This window comes from Antrostomus carolinensis, unplaced genomic scaffold, assembly GCF_000700745.2.
Source record: "Antrostomus carolinensis isolate BGI_N321 unplaced genomic scaffold, ASM70074v2 scaffold18401, whole genome shotgun sequence".
NCBI lineage: Eukaryota > Metazoa > Chordata > Aves > Caprimulgiformes > Caprimulgidae > Antrostomus > Antrostomus carolinensis.
The window spans coordinates 2554-19797 of NW_010294996.1; the positions used below are offsets into that span (position 1 = coordinate 2554).

At 40.8% G+C, this 17244-nt stretch overlaps 1 protein-coding gene across 1 annotated transcript in view; it reads left to right on the forward strand.

Moving 5' to 3' along the window:
• Positions 1 to 17244, forward strand: part of AUTS2 (activator of transcription and developmental regulator AUTS2) — a 27135-nt gene that overhangs the window by 2547 nt on the left and 7344 nt on the right. Inside the window, exons 3-12 of the mRNA XM_029087440.1 lie at positions 416 to 657; positions 1095 to 1139; positions 5137 to 5232; positions 6570 to 6641; positions 8080 to 8109; positions 9590 to 9661; positions 13539 to 13680; positions 14201 to 14278; positions 15831 to 15914; positions 16844 to 17066. Of these exons, the coding sequence (XP_028943273.1) occupies positions 416 to 657; positions 1095 to 1139; positions 5137 to 5232; positions 6570 to 6641; positions 8080 to 8109; positions 9590 to 9661; positions 13539 to 13680; positions 14201 to 14278; positions 15831 to 15914; positions 16844 to 17066 (1084 nt within the window). The remainder of the gene's footprint in view (positions 1 to 415; positions 658 to 1094; positions 1140 to 5136; positions 5233 to 6569; positions 6642 to 8079; positions 8110 to 9589; positions 9662 to 13538; positions 13681 to 14200; positions 14279 to 15830; positions 15915 to 16843; positions 17067 to 17244) is intronic.

Consider the following 17244-nt stretch of genomic DNA (forward strand, 5'->3'; position numbering starts at 1 on the left):
GAAAATGGGGGATTATCAGCGGATGAGTAACATCGTTGTGTGTCCATGCAGTGGGGTACTCATGTTAGCAGCAGTCACTTGACGTTTACTCACTCCAGGTTCCCTGTACCTCCTCCTCATCCATTTAGGACTGTGCCCATGTCCATACAAATTTTAGGAGAACCCTTAGGTTAATGCTCAGAGAAATGCTGTAGTGAAGACAGGCTTGGTGAGAAAGGGGAAATGGAGACTTTCTTCTGTCTCTCAGGCCTCTGGGGAAGATCTGAGGGAGCTTTCTTACCCCGTAGAGTGTCGTGATTTACCACCAGGAAGTTTTAAATATAGCATTGCTACCACAGGCAGCAAAAAGTAAGTTGCACAAGGTCTGGAAAAGTCCCTGAGCTCACAGGGGGTTGTTTTGCTGTTTGTATTTCAGAACAAGATCTTCTCCGTCAGGAACTAAACACGCGATTTTTGGCCTCGCAGAGCGCAGATCGTGGGGCCTCCCTGGGCCCGCCGCCGTACCTGAGGACCGAGTTCCACCAGCACCAGCACCAGCATCAGCACACACACCAACACACACACCAGCACACCTTCACGCCTTTCCCTCACGCCATCCCACCCACTGCCATCATGCCAACGCCAGCACCGCCCATGGTGCGTACCCCAGGCAGAAATGTGAGGATAAGTAGAGCACAACTCTATTCTTTGTTACAAAAATATAAGAATTGGCCAGGTTGTGGGGAAGGAGAACTCTGTGGTTGGGTAGGAGAGGAAGGACTGTCCCTTCCTCGCGATTGTCACATGTGCTGTAGGTTCAGGCGTCAGTACAGGGGCTGAGGGACGAGGCTGCTGGTGGAAGGAGCACTCGTGCTTGGGACTTCACAGTGCTTGGAGTGGTGCACTCTGGTGCCTCTTCCTTTGTCCTGTCTCGTAAATACCTTGTTTCACTTTGAAGACAGAAGAATCCCAAACAGATGCATTGGAAATTAATTTTCTGTGTATTTTTTCCCTCTCTGTTGGTTGCAAAATTATAGAGTATTAGTCTTATTTTACCAACAGAAGTAAAGCAAGGAAATATAAAGTAACTAGTTTGTGCTTTGATCCCTTTGCAGTTTGACAAATACCCTACAAAAGTTGACCCCTTCTACCGTCACAGTGTGAGTTTCATTACTCTGTTTAAAACTGATTTCACTGCTTTTCTGTGGTGGGTTGGGATCACCACTCAATCAGTGGCACAGTGTCGAATCTCTCCCTAATCATCACTCCAGGATTTACCATTATCGTTCTTGGTTGCTTTGGCTTTTGAAGGCTTGCATTCGTGGTGCTTGTTTCTGATCAAGATGCAGTATCAGCTTTTCCAATCAAAAGATCTCTTGCTCAAACACCATTTTAGACAGGCTTGATGTGAAAAAGATGAGACAGAAGAGCTGACTGTTGCATGAAGTAGGAGAGAGCAGTAATTTCATCACTGTGTTTCAGTTGTGCCACAAACCCTTAGACTGATATTTTTTTCTAAGAAACTTGAAATGAAATGACAAACTATCATACAAATCCTTCAGGGATAGGTAATCTAATAGTTTTCCTAATATATCATATTTTGTTTTATACAATCTGAAAACTTGTCTTATTCTTCAGATTTCAAAGGCACATCTGATCCCCTGGGCTTGTTACGTTTTGAAAGCTCTGTTTGATGACAGCAACATGAATCCTGCTGTGCACTAGATGTGTTTATCTAAGAGCTACCAAAAATGTTGATAGAGACAAACTCATTTTTAATATTCCAGATAATTGTAAAGCTTCTGATCTTAAGTGATCTACTGATTCATTTGCTGCTGAAATACAGGTTGTATTTCCTTCATCACATTGGCAGAGGCAGGTATCTGGTTGAATATGACAAGAATTTCTAAATCCAATAGTGATATTTTGATGAGAGAAGGAGTACTGCATCAGCATTCAGAAATTTGCAAAGCACTTGGCTTTATGTGTTGGTTTTGCTTAGAAGTGGAACTGGGCAAAAAAAACTGGTTAAGATGATAATGTGATGCTTCTGCTGTACTGATTAAACACGGTTCCTGCTAACGACTCGTGCCTGTTGTACACGGGAACAGTCCTGTTCATTTTCTGACACCTCATTTGAGTACCTGTAGCTGTATGAGAGCGTTGGCAGGATCAGAGCTCCAGGAGGATTAGGCAAACATCTAAGCCTACGATAACTGCTATTACTCAGAAGGGTAACGCTGCTCATTTGCATCGCTCTCTGCAAAACTGCACTCGTATTTGCTGAGCTTTACGTGGAGTCAAAAGATGTATTATCATCAATGTGGCTTGTTGATTCAAGCAAGAACATGGAACTGGGAAATAGGTAAATGAATTTTAGACAAATAAAGCACAGAAGTTGACTTATAACACAGGAAACATTGCAGAAGTCTCTGACTGTATCTGCTTTTCAAACTCAGTGACATAATCTCTTATAAATCTGGCAGTTACCTGAATTGTAAAGGTCATGGTATTACCCCCTGTAAGGTAAGGAAAAGCTTCACGTTGTTCTCTGGTAGCCAATAGCTGTGCAATTGAGCTCCACCACCAGAGAGCTGGTGCATTAAACCTCCCCTGCCTTCCCTTCAGGAAAGGTTTGGCCTTGTGAAGTGGTTGCAAAATCATCACGGTTGCGTCTGTCAAGCAAACTAATACCAGAAGATCAACGTGATGGCTACAAGTTATGTTGGATTAACAGTCAGCAAGGCCACCCCAACCAGGGCATGTCAGTAATCTCTTCTGCTCTGATTACAGGTGATACAGGGAACACCAACAGCTGGCATCAGTTTCCTGAGCAGCTGCACTATCAAAAAGCATTACTTCTGCTGGCATAACGCGTACCTGAGAGGGCTTCTCCTATGGTAGAAATATTGTGAAACTGTGGGCCTGCCATGGACCTTTTCCTAGTCACAAGGTTTTCTTCCTCTATAGATCCACACCAAGAAGTCAGATATCTTTAAAAAAGCTGGCAGTGTTTTTAAAGCTTGTAAGTGAACTTTGTAGGAGAACAAGGTCTGTTTGAGAGTTAAAATCAATCTACTTCAAAATAGAGATTCTCACCTAGAGATTTAAAACTATTTTCTTCCTTGACATCTTTGATTTTACAGTCATTTCTTTCTTGGGGGGGCCTTGCTGTAGCACAGTGAGGCATTGCTTTTACCTACAGTTAACGCTGGGTCTGGTTTAGTGTTAGATTGTACCTGGCCCCAGGAAAGCTGTGGGTCCTACAATGTTCCCTAAGAAAGCTAGAAGGGGAAAATGTTGCTCCAAAGAGAGTAAGAAAAAAGGAAACACTATGAAAGTTTTATTTTGAAAGCTGGAGGAATTTAACTGAAATACAGAGATCCTGGAGATAGAATATTTATATTTTATTAATAATTCTGACCTGGAGGAAAGGTCACATTTAATTAACTTAACAGTTGTTATAAAACTCTAAGGGAAGCGTTCCTTATTATTAGTCACAGCCAATAGAATATTAAGTGTTACATCTCTTTCCGTCATTTGGAATTAGTCCGTTACACAGAATTAAATGCAGAAGACACTGGAGGATTTAAAACACATTTAAAAGTTATTGTAAATGAGGACGTGTCTCTTAATGATTTCTCACATGCCTACAGTTCAGTATCAACTAATCTAAAAATGCTTTCTGCATCATTGAATGGAGCAGGTCCAAATTAAATAGATTTAAAAACAACAATAGAAAAGTGTTACGAAAGGAGACTTGATACTATGCTTTTAAACCGAGAAAATCTTTTGATGCCTCTGAATTACTGAAATATTTTCTCAGCTCTCAGTAAGTATAATACAAATAAATGACCTTGCAAGATAAGCTAGTGGAAGGAAAAACGATTAAGAAAAGCACATACAAAGCCTGGCGTAAACAAATGGATCAGAACTTTGCAATACTGCTGTACTCCAGGGTGGGAATTCCTCAGTGTTTGCCCGCTCCGCATGCCCAGTCTTTTACTTTGCCCAGTCCTGCTTCTGTTCAATTGGCCATTAACTCATTTATTTTGATCTTAAAAGTAGCATTTCAGTAGATTGGTCTTTGATCAGCTGTGTTCAGAGCTGCATTTTTATCAGCCAGAGAACCCCTTTAGGTTTGTGGGTGGCAAGAGCAGTGGAGATAGCAACCATCCCCTGTTAGATCCTGAGCTTTCACAGTGAGAACGTGTTTGGAGTGTGATGCTTTGAACCCCCGACTCCTACCAGAAAGCAATTTTGTGTGTAATCTCAGCGTTTTCCTTGGAATTGGGCAAATTAACTATGTTACAGCATGAGTAAAAGACTCACAGCCGGACTGCAGAGACAAGATAAGATTTAGATGTTACTGTTGACTTGCTTGTTTCCCTTGTGTTCATCTGCATTAGTACAGGAGAGCTTTTTTTAAAAAAAAAAAATTGTTAGAACAGATACATTTGGATCAGTGAGGTCAGTGTAGATGTGCACCTTTTTATGCTGAGTAGTCTGTCTCGATCAAAAAACCACCCTAAATTTTTTGGAGGGTTCTGCCTTAACGTTTTGTTTAAATAATAATTTTGAACAAATCAGATTGTCTCTCTGCTAATATTAGATGTGGCAGGATATCCTGTCAGACAGGATAATAAAGTAAGAATTCTGCGTATTTTCCTCATTTCCTACAGATACTATTAAAATCCTAACGTACTAATGGAGTTTTAATGATATAATATCCTAGAACTCGTGAGGGTTTTTTCCACTGAAACGGTAGATTTCTGGGTCTTACTTGGCTCAGTGTTCTGCCTTTTCTCTTGAAATGGCTCACAAACCGAAACGGTTTAAAACCTCTGTCCAATTTCAAAACTAATAATTGAAAAAAAAGTCTCTCTTTTATGCTATATAGTCTAATCCAGGGGAGAAGTTGCTGGCTTTATGATTTTGGAACTGCTTTTAAGCTCTAAACGTCATGACATTTGTGAACGTTTCATTGACCGCTTTAACTAACATCGTTGCAACGAGATCACTTCTTCAGTGCTTCTCAGTTTTCTCCATGTCCCATTTTCCTAATATTACCCAGGAATGCTTTCAGTGTCTTGTTCATCTTCCTGTCTTCATTTTGACCTGCCCTTTTATTTATGTTCTTCTCTCTTTTTGTTCCAGCTGTTTCACTCCTATCCTCCAGCTGTATCAGGTATTCCTCCCATGATTCCTCCAACCGGCCCCTTTGGCTCGCTACAAGGAGCATTTCAGCCCAAGGTAAGAGAGGAATTATTTGTGTATCTGTTACTACTCAAATACACGGGTGTCGTGTCATGTCATGGGCCAGGTTAGGTTTAGATTTAGAACATGATTCAGACTCTGCATCAGTTGAGATCTGAGTGAGAGCCTAATTCCACGGAGGATAATTGTCTTTTTTCAGATGTGCTACCAAGAAAAGTTTTTTCTCATTAGGTTCAGATATATCTACATACTTTAAAAAATTATATATAATGACATAGTTAAATGTAAAAGCAATATAATTAGTTCTCAGATAATATGCATTAATGTAAGGTCATGTAATAATCAAGACTTAAAGAAATCATGATCACTATTGTTTACTCATTCCCACAGTTATCTCACAGCCCCACCACAGTGCCACACTCTGATTCAGTTCTCCTCTCGTTTTTGATAGCCGGGATTGATACATGTGAGGAGTTCGGGGTTTTTCTTCTTCTGTTTTCATGAAGTCACTCTTGATTTCTAAGTGGGAGGAAATCATATACTGTAGTCTGTGGTCTTTGTAACTAAAGACTGACATCAGGACTGAAATTTCTGCAGAGGAGACACCTTCTTTCTTTAATTGGCCCATCCACTGTAATGACTGAATATGTAAATTGCAGTTCATTAGTGGAATTCATCGTATGTATGGTAATCAGACTGTTAACAACTCTGTCACTTAATTGTTAGTTATACTGGAGCTGATTTCTATTTTTCTTCATTTTAACATAGGAAGATGCTCTGTCTAAATATGGGGGGTTTCACAAAGATGCGTTTTGTTACATGAGCTGAATATTTACATTAAAATCATGGGAAAAGCTTTAATTTTTTTCAACTGGCTGTTGCCTTTTCCACATATCCGTATGGTAATAGTTCACTGTGGATGGAGTTCAGATCCTTGTACAGTGACTACAGAGATTTCTGGTGTTCTGTGTGCTGACAGGCAGGGCAGCAGTTTTAGCCAGTCCTAGTGCATTATCTATCGATAAGCAGCAGAACACAACCTTGGTCCTCCAGATACTACTTCAGATTCTGTATCATATGCTGCTAATCAGGTTTTCAAAAATAAAAAGATTTTCCAGTGTAACTGTCTCTGTTCTCTCAAATGTTTTCCATTACTTCAAGTAATAGGAAGTTGGAGGACAATGAAAGTTTGAAAATTGAGATGATAGCATGTATATTAATAAGTGGATTATGATGGTTATCCTTGCCTCTTTAAAAAGTTTATCTTCATTGCTTATGCAACGTTAATGATAAAGAAATATTATTTTTCACTTTCTATGTCTTTTATGTATTGTTTTACTCATTAATGCTGTCTTTCCTTGTGATATTTCTAGACTTCCAATCCTATTGATGTTGCAGCCAGACCTGGAACTGTCCCACATACCCTTCTGCAGAAAGATCCACGGGTCTGTAGAAAATACTACATTTTTCTGTAGTAAACTTATTCCTCCTAAAAACCTTGAATGCTAGAGCTGCCATCTTCAGTATGTCCAAACTAACCTCCTAAAACTAAAGCTTAGTCTGAACTGCTCAAGTCAATGAGAACTAGAGAAGTTGCAGGAGAAGAATTTAAATCCTGATCCTTACTTGTGTTCATCATCAACAAAAAACTGTGCAATGGAAGAGCTCTTCCCTTGCTGTCAGCAGGCATCCCCACAAGCCCATAAAAGTCCCATTTAGCATAGAAATGTACAAACCTCTTCCCAGATTTACGTTTATGCTCTGTAATAGTTTTTAATGTGGGTAATGACAGTTATTCCCTTGGTTACTGTATCATTGATTGCACCAGTGAAATACGGATGCACTTTATTGATCACTTGGCGCCTCCAGATTTTCGAGTTCTGATGTATGTGAGTGGCATTTATTGTCTCAGCGCTTTGTCTCTCAGCCTTTTTCTGCTCTTTCCAAGTGCCCGTGCATTGTTTAAATTAATACATGTTGTTTGCAATGAAGAACATCATACAGTGATATTTTTAGCAGAACTTTCTGACAAAAGCAATGGAGAGCTCTCCTTGAAAATCCATGTTGTGGTATGGCTGAGCTTTTAACATTTGGGTTATGCCAAGTTCTGGTACTTTGGTTTGCTCTGATTTGGTGCTGTAGTTGAGCTTTATACCAAAAAGGAACCATGTTTTTTCATTCTGTTTATTTCATCTAATTGAAAAGATAACGAGGTCATTAAGGCATTTAGCTTTATGCTCCCTTTCAGCTTGCAGTGTAGTTTTGATTATTTCAAGATGATGTATTGCGCCATCACTGAGTCTGCAAAGTACCTCTTACACCTATAAATCTCCTTTAATATTGCATTTCAAAAAAGAAAAACCAAATACCCAATAAATTGAATTTATTTTCCAGCATTAATTGATGAAATGTGAGCAAAAAAATGAGAATAAGAAAATATTCTACCCATTCCAACCCAATCCATGGGAATGAGGCCTGTGAAAAAGCAGCCCTGTCTGCTCTCCAGTCTTCTCACGAGCCGAGCAGCTTTGAAAGATGAGAGCAGAAGTTTGCCCAAAGGATAGATCTGTGTTTTTCTTCAGAGTAGTTAACCAGCCATTTTTGTAGCATTAAATCAACAAATTAATGATGATGCCAGAGGACAGAGCGCTCTGTGTGAGGCTTGTTTAGTTGCTTGTCAACATTTAGGTACAGCAGCCACAGGGGGAGGGAGACCGGCTCGAAGACGGAGGCTAAGGACTAATTATTATCTGAAAGGGCTTCATTTGAAAGTAAAATTATAACATTTTAATTTCATCTCTTAATGAAGCAATACAAATTTGTTAATTAGAGCAATTGTTTGAGTGACAGGCATGTAACCAAGCTGTCATTTCTTCTTCACAGTTGACAGATCCGTTCAGGCCCATGTTGAGGGTAAGAAATCTCCTTGTGATACAGTTTGTCAAGCTCGTCTCAGTCCCCACCGGGTTAAAGCAGCAGATTAATTATAAAGCGATGCCGTGTTTCATCTTGGGTACTTGACACCGTGTTTGCTGAGCAGCATGGTCAGTCCATCTTTGTGTGCATCTTGTGGTCACTCAAGGAAAATACAGTTTCAAAGTTGGAAGTGTTCTGTTCTTTTCATGCAACCCCCTAGCATGAATACTAGAGGTTAAAGATAAACGATCCTTCTGTCTCTCAGGTGTCCTGAACCAAATCCTGCAGACCTACCCTGGCAGTGATCCCTTGTTATTTCAGTGCAGACAGAGGGATTTTGCTTTTTATTTACTGTGTGTCTTCAGTGTTATTCAGTGTGGTACTTCCTACCCAAGTATCTTACAAAGTACAGGCAGATGATCCACTTCAAATACAAACTATTCTAGAAATAAGGATCGAAAGATACAGTCTTTCAGGGATGCAAAAGGGGTTTTTGTTAATTTTTCAACATGTTCAAGAAGGTGTGGATTTTGGTCAAACCAACTAAGTGAACTTATTATCACTAGCATGACCAGTTGCTGTGAATAAGCAAAAGGCTTGAGTTTAAGGGAGTATGTGGGTGAGATGGGTTTTATTTTTTTGTAGTTTTAATTGTTGGTTGATACATGCCTAGAAATAGAAGGCAGACTCTGTGCCATAGTTGGTGAAACACATATTTAAGTCACCAGTAGCTTGAGGAGCTTCTTGAATGCCTGTGATTATTTTTAAATCCACAGGAATCATTAGTTGTGTTGTTAACTACAGACCCTTAAATAATAAAATTGGAGAAAGTATATCCTGAATGAGTGTTTTTCAGACAAGATTTGTAGATGTCCTGGAAATGGAGTACAAAATCAACAAGAAAACAATACAAATAGCACTCTGGGTCTTTCCTGCCTCTGTCTTCCCCATGATTTAGAAGCCCAGTGACAGGAAGGATGCAGAGAGCTTTCCCAAGCAGAGTGAATTGACTTAGCTGCGATTTTTTCAGGATATTTATGAGTATATTTGGAGGTACAAACTACAAACCAACAATTATTTGAGGCAGTCAGATTCATTTTGAAAACCAGAGTGATCTTTTAAAGGGAGACAGTTTCATTTCAGCAACACAAGCTGCATTCTCAGCCAGTGGTATCAGAAGGTTGCAAGAGTGCATAAAACCCGAGCATGAGTTGGAGAGGAGAGTGACCAGGAGCATTCCTGGATATCCAGATAAACTTCTTAACAAGGGACAGATTCTTTGAATTTCTGGATTCCCAAGAGGATGGAGGGGAAAGGCAGTGACAGGGGACCCTTTGCTTTCGGTTGTCTTGTCTTGAGGAATCCCCCAGACCAAAACAGACTGGGCTAAGAGTTGGCAAGAGTTACTATAACTAGAATAAAGCATCACAGTTTTTGAAAGATTGATTCATGTTGTATCCCTTTGGTTTTTTTCCAGAAACCTGGAAAGTGGTGCGCTATGCATGTTCACATCGCCTGGCAGATCTACCATCACCAACAGAAAGTCAAGGTGAGTTTTTTGGGCACAGCAGCATTCCAGATGAACTGCACAGTGCAGACCTGCGAGTGGAGAAGTTTGCCTCTCGCTGTTAGCAGTTCTATGCCATGGCTAATGTCTTGTTGAAGTAACCGTCAGTAGCATTATAACGTAACTTCCTTTTTCATACCGATGGCATATCGAAATTAAAAACCTAAAGGTCGAGTCTCAAAGGAATGTCTGTGGTGCTGCGGAGCAAGGACACCAGATCTTAGGTGATAACAACCAGTTTGTAGCTAGAAAGAGCTAAATGGGTGTGCCTGTGAGCTACGGCATTGCTTTTATTTATGGCTGAGGACAGAAACATATCAAGATTAAATAGTTTTAGGTCTAGAGAAGCTAGGCATGTGTATCCCATTCCTCTTATTAATGTTCACAGACAGAAGAGGGCACAGGGAGATTTTTCCTGTCCCTACAATGCTTTATCCAATGTGGCTGCACAGGCTCCCATCATTCTTCTTCACAACCCATTTCATAGCTGGAGGTTGGCACCTGTACGTGTTTGGGCTGGTGGGGCAGACACAGCCTTACAGCTGACGTAATGTTATCCAGACACTGTCTCATTGCAGCGAAGGTAAAGGGGTGGAAATCTTTGTTACAGGCTTTGAGGCCAGGGGTGAGGGTCATGGCCAGTTCAGGCTCTCCTGAAACAGATGTCACAGAAAGCCAAGTAATTTATTCATTTAATAGTTTGGGTATTTCCATTCGTATTTTAACTGTATTTTTTCTGTACATGGACTCTGTGAAGGTTTCTTCCCCTTTATGATATTTTTACTGTACTTGTCACTGAAAAATTCTGTGTTGGTGCTGAAGTTTTTCAGTAATCAGGAAAGGCTGGTGTGCTTTGCTGTTCATACTTGTAATTCAGGAGTCAATAGCTTGTGTTAGAAACTACCATTACCAAGGAGTCCATAGCACTTTGCAGTCTGTGTGTGCAGTTGAATTGTATAAGGTAGGGCTGTAAGAATATGAAGATGTTGAACAGCTACTAAAACCTGCAGCTAATAGAGTTTAAAAATAACCCTTTTAAACAAGGTTGACAGGTTAATTTGCTGCAGTAGACATATCTCTCTTCTCTGCTTCCTTATGTTTCCCCTGCTAGTGATCTTCATTCATCTTCCCATTATCAAAAAAGACAAGATTATAGACCTAGAGAGTTATATGTCCTTTTTTTTTATTTTATTGAAAAGGTATTTTCTTGAAATGAAATTATTATTCCCATGCTATCTATGTCCTTTGAATCTTCCTTGATTTGATATTCAGAGAGAGGTCATACTGGTGTATTTATAACTCATAGTAAATGCCATTTTCATCCAGCCTAATACTTTCCAGTCTTGCGTGTTAAAAAACAGGAATAAAGCCCAGAAGTACAGGAAGGGATGTTACTTGACTTTTTGAGGCTGTGCATGATGATAATTGCAAGAATAATTGGGAAATGTATTTCACTATCTCAGTTCAGTCAAAAAATCAGGTATGGTCGACAGTCAGTAAGGCGAGTTGGTTTATGTCCCCGTGGGTTGCCAGACTCCCACACGGGAATGAAGTCCTCCCCTCTGTGTGCAACCATGAAGTGTGAAATCTCTGGCTGAGGGCTTGTGCGGACCAATTTCTCCTTCGAGCCCAAGGTTGTAAAGGTGCCTTTTCTTCTTTCTACACAAGCTGAAGACGCTGCCTGACTGTAGAGCAGTGAATAAAATGTATTTACTGAGAGATTTCAAGTCAGCATGCAGTGCCACCAGACTGCTTGCAAAGGATGGAGGAATTGGTAACTATCTGGCCCACCAGTAATTGCTTGCAGAGGGCAACAGCGGACACTGAAGAAACAGGCAAGAAAGGAAACTTTGAAACACAACCTTGCTGATCTCAGGAAAAATTGCATGCAGCTGTGGATTCTGTTTGCCTGCCTGTACCTCTGCACTGAGACACAGTTCAGACCTGTGTAACCTGTCTGCACGCCCAGGGAGTTCCTCGGATGCAGCCAGGGTTGCATATCAGCTCTGGGCACAAAGCAATTTTCCACTCCTCCTTAGGCTGACCAGTGCGTTACTGGCCAGGATTCAGGAGAGAATTTACGCTCCATAATTGGCCCTCTCTCTTTTAGGAAAGGCCTTATGGCCAGATCTAACATGCCATGAAATTAGTGCAGACATTCACATTAATTTTAGTGGGCCCTGAATTAAGGTTAACATATTTGCTGGACTTCAAATACATCCGTAAGGATTATCATCAAGAGGTGTGCTCTCCTGAGCAGCAACTGGGGATGAAATAAATCTGATCCATTTTCTTTGGTACTATTTTAAGGTAAACGAAGACATTTAAAAATCTTTCAACACATCTATGATATTCCTCTTCCTCTTCAGACAGGAGATTTGCTCATTATTAGAACAGCACTGTTCCTATGGCTGCAATTAAAGCTTCAGCCAGCTTTTGGTATTCTGAGTAATGCCTGTCAGAGGTTTATAACTTGATTGTTAAAAAGAAGAATAAAAAATAGTTCACAGTATAAAAATCTGGCACACGGGCTTCAACTGAGGCATTTGTATTTTCTGAACTTTTCTAATTATTAAAGCAGTACAGTGTTACTTCCTTAAAAGACAGGACCTGAGCTTGGCCACCTTTTCCATTTCAATATTCTTGGAGGCCATTAGCTGAAAACATTGATAAAGCCTTTTTTTTTGTTGTTGTTCTGATAGCAATAGAGACATGTTACTAGCACTTGAAAAACAGCTACTAGCCATGCACATTAATTTGACCATAACTTTTTAATATGCATATTTATATCATTGTAATAGTCTGTACTCTGAGCTAGCACAGTATTAAATACTGATTTATAAAGCGTAACATGCTCCAGAATTACTGTTGAGATCTACTGGTTCAGTCTAACACATTCGTAAATCCTTTCAGCTGACCTGCACAATTAATCACCAATCTGTGTTTAGGGAGTTCTGGCAGCACAGGTAATTGGGAATTTGGTTTTCCTCTTCATTCTATAAAACTACTGAAGTAGGGACCACTGAAATGAGTACATGGCACAAAGAAGAGCCCATCCTTCATCCACTTCTCCTTTATGATACAGCTACCTCAGCAAATTTACCTTTAAAAAAAGAAAGTCTGATGATTCTAAGATCATATAAATAAAGCCAGCGACATACAGTGCTTGGAGTGCCTCGGTTCTTGAGGCTCAGATACGCTTCATCTGTAATTTGATGCATTTTAGTCCCTAGATTGCTCAGTTGCAGTCTGAGAGGCAGTGGAACATCCACTGCATCAAGTGTGTCTAGATTGCAGCTTCACATTTCAAATTAATGGTTCTGGTGACCATTGACTTGTTTCTGCCATAACCATCTGGCAAGGGAACTCCTGCAGTGGGAGGAGGTCAGCTGGCAGCCGCGCCTGGTGCTCTCACCCAGCTTTAACAGGCCTGCCCGCCTGGGATCAGCTCCAAACTAACATTTCTCTTCACCTTTGCTTTTATGATTTGAAGACAGACGTATTCTTACAGCCAAGCCAGTGTCTGAGGCCTCTTCAGAGATTTTTATGTTTGTTCTTTAAGCCGGGTCTGTGCTGAAATGTGTTGCTCCAGAAGGATGGACGTGAGCGTGTGTGAAAACACTGTTGAAATTTGCAGGAAACGTGCACTGGGAGCCTGAGATTTTCTCTCCCTGCCTTAGATCCCCCTTCCAGGAAAACAGCTGTGCACTTCTGCTCAGGTTCCCAAAAAACAATATTCTTGTTAAAGTGTCAGTTAATGTGAATAAATTCTGAAGACTTCGGTAAAAGTCATTCTGCAAGTGTGTCTTACTGCTGACTTTTGGGGCAGTCTCTTCCAAATCCTGTTTTTACATTTCAGAAACAGATGCAGTCTGATCCGCACAAGCTGGACTTTGGCCTGAAACCTGAATTTCTGAGCAGGCCACCAGGCCCCAGCCTTTTTGGAGCCATCCACCACCCCCATGACCTGGCCCGGCCCTCGACTCTCTTCTCCACAGCCAGTGAGTACTGAGAAGTGAATTCTTGTGGCATGCCCGTTAAAATGGTAATCCTTGCTGTGTTAGGAGGAAATTTCCCGTATGCTTTGGCTTATGAACTCTCTACAAGACGTGCCAGGGGCTATTAGTCAATTTGATAAAAATTTTAATATTAATCTGTACGTTTTTAAAAAAGCCCCACGTGCTGAAGTGCCATACAGGTAGTAAATGGAGGAACATTTCTTCACACAGTGATGTCTGATGCCTCATGGAGATGACAGGTTGGAAATACACTGTATTGTACATACTCCTTTTTTTTTCCATACTGAAACATTTCCCCCACCCCCTCAACTCTCTGGGAACTTCTGTTTAGAAAAGCAGCTGCTTTTTGTGTAGGATCCTGACCTGAGAGGCCCTGCCCAGTACACAGCAGTCTCTGCTGTGTGAGCTGCTGTTTAAGAAGTGGTAGTCAAGCCCAGAGCACAGTGAGGCCCCTTCTGAGCTTTTTTGGTAGGAATTCACCTCTTCTGCTTTGTTTTGGCAGGTGGGGGTCATCCAGCTGGCACCCCGTTCGGCCCACCACCTCACCACAGCAACTTTCTCAACCCAGCTGCTCACTTAGGTATGTTCTCCCTGCAACTAACGGTGAATACAACTCCGAAGTAACACATTGGCCATGTGACTGCTCCTCCATGGAAGTGTTTAAGGCCAGGTTGGATGAGGCTTTGAGCAACCTGGTCTAGTGGAAGGTGTCCCTGCTGATGGCAGGGGGGTTGGGACTGGATGAGCTTTAAGGGCCCTTCCAACCCAGACCATTCTGTGATTCTATGACCATTGAGACCTTTAAAGGTTGCCCATGTGGAGACACTTTTCAGTCTTCTGCCTACTTAACCTTTACAAATTGCACATTTTAACCATTTAATTTTAGTCATTACCCAAGTAGCAGTTCTAAATACACGTAATAGTATCACTGACAGCATGTTTTGAAATACTTCTGGAAACAGTCTGGACATTGGAGGAGCAGAGTGACAGGGCTGGTTAGGTTTCACTGTAGTCACATTTATAACCAGTCACAAAAAGTGCCTTGAGGTTAAGACTTTGGTTCATAAAGTTGTTTCTTTTCCTAACTCCTACTTAGATGTCCGCTTCTCCATTTAAGTGAGTGGGAAATATATCCCTAAAGTTTTGTGATCTGGCCTCAATTTGTCTGTCACTGAAAATTAGTGAATACACATTTAAAAACGGAACCACTCAAGTTACCAGATGTTGTTATTTCCCTTCTAACTTACCGATGTTGTAGTAAGGTGATCTGCAGCCTCCAGGAGCATGAGATCAAGACTTTACATGGGCATTTTATTTTGCACAGGGAAGGATTTGGGAGGGTCCCCAAATTGATACAGCAGACTCGTGATGTAGGTGTATCATTCTGCATTTAGCTGCCTATAGAAAATGCTAGGTTTGGTCTTTCTTTCCTCTGTGCTGGTATTTATCAGAAGTAGTTTCATCAAAATCATTAGACTTCTCCAAAGTAAAGTGAGAGGAGAATTTGCTTCATACAACTTACTTATAGTCTGTATGCATTGACTACTAAAAAAATTATTCCAATATTTTTCAGTCTGTACTAGTTTTTCCTATAGCATTAGCAATAAATATCAAGAGAGTTACAAAATGTGAAGGTCAGCATGACATATCGGTATAATAGGACATTTTATTTATATCCTGGCTATGGTTTCGGAGATGTGGCCTGAAGGTGTTTTGGAGCACAGTTGCCAGAGTTAATAATAGTCTTGCTAGCCAGAGACATTTCCTGAGAAAGACTATGGAATTGAATTGGAAGGGGAATAAAAGGAAATAAAAATGAAGATGTTTGCAGGTTTTAAATGAAGTAGCTACTTATGCAGAAGTACAGGCATCGATACCGTGTAGATTTTAACATCTTGTTTTTGTTTGAAGAGGAAGTTTTTCTAGTAAAATGATCCCAGGGAAAAAAAAAAAATGTGTTTTTATGCCGCAGTCCCTCACAGTCACCACTGTGTTGTGAGATGATGATGTTCAACCACAGATGGGCACAGCCTGAGCTTTCATGCAGATGTAACATGGTTGGATAACACACTCCTGCTTTATCATAATTCCCACCATGGCAGCGAGGTTCAGCTGTTTCTGTTGGTTTGCAGAGCCTTTCAATCGACCGGCTTCCTTCAGCGGCCTCACCGCCGTGGGTAGCAACGCCTTCGGGGGACTCGGCAACCCGACAGTTAGTGAGTAACCTCTTTGTTTATGAATTCTTGTTTGCTCTGTAATTCAGGACATTGAGTGATGGTGACTATTTGATGTCTTTACCAGTTGCTTAGACCACATACCACTAGGAGATGAGAACTTGGAAAGTGACCTTTTGCATCTAAACAACAGCATTTTTTAGTCAGCAGTAAATTATTTTGTATTCGTTATTTAACAGTTTGGGTTCAGCGTAGCGCTAAATGTCACCATTACATTGTTCAGTAAAGAAAAAAGAACCCCAAGAATATAGAACCTATGAGTCTAAGGAGTTTGTGAAATTTCTTATGATTTTGTTGGTTTTGCATGTTCAAAAATAGTTAAATGTGTGCAGCATCCCCAGCTGTGGATGGGAACATTATTTTTTTTTCCTTTCTCACCAATAATCCAGGACATGTGCCTGGAAGAGATCACTAACCTGCATCGATGCATTTGTTTGTCCAGGATCATCAACATTTCTCTAGATTTGGCTAGTCACAAAAGATAATCCTTTTTAAAAATCACTCCCTTTCTCCATGCTTCAAATCTGGCATGATTTTGGTCACATACTATTTTACTTTGGTTCAGGATCAAATACAACAAGTTCCATTATTTATAGTCCATATAATGGTCATTTCCTGATGTCTCCAAAATATTTGGATTAAGGATCATTGTCACTTTTCTCTTACTGCTTCATCCCTTGTCAATTTTATCCACAGCATTTCCCTTTCCAATTAAAACAGCTGTCAGATGCCTGCCCATTTTTTAGGAATGAGACCCTCTAATGAATCTCTGTTAATTTCCTTTCCTTTTCCAGCTCCCAATAATATGTATTCATTTTAACTCTGAGTGCTGTAAAAGTTTTTTTGGTAAGTACCTTCACTAGAGCATACCTTTTTCTTAAACCTTTTTGTTTTCCACTTCACCATTTCAGCACCCAACTCAGTGTTCGGCCACAAGGATGGCCCCAGTATGCAGAGCTTTAGCAACCCTCACGAGCCCTGGAACCGACTGCACCGAACTCCTCCTTCGTTCCCGACCCCTCCGCCCTGGCTGAAGCCAGGAGAGCTGGAGCGCAGTTCATCTGCTGCAGCTCATGACAGAGATAGAGATGTAGATAAACGAGACTCATCTGTTAGTAAAGATGACAAAGAAAGGTACGAAAGAACACTTCCAAGAATTGTCTAGTTCAAAGCTTGGGGCTCTGTTCCGCTTTTAACCCTTCCCAGCCTGGCACATTGTTAAACCAGAGCTTCAGTAGAGGGACGCCTGGAGAGCCGACACCATTTGCTGCCTGCGATGCGGGGCACCGCGAAAGATGCAGGTTTCTAACTT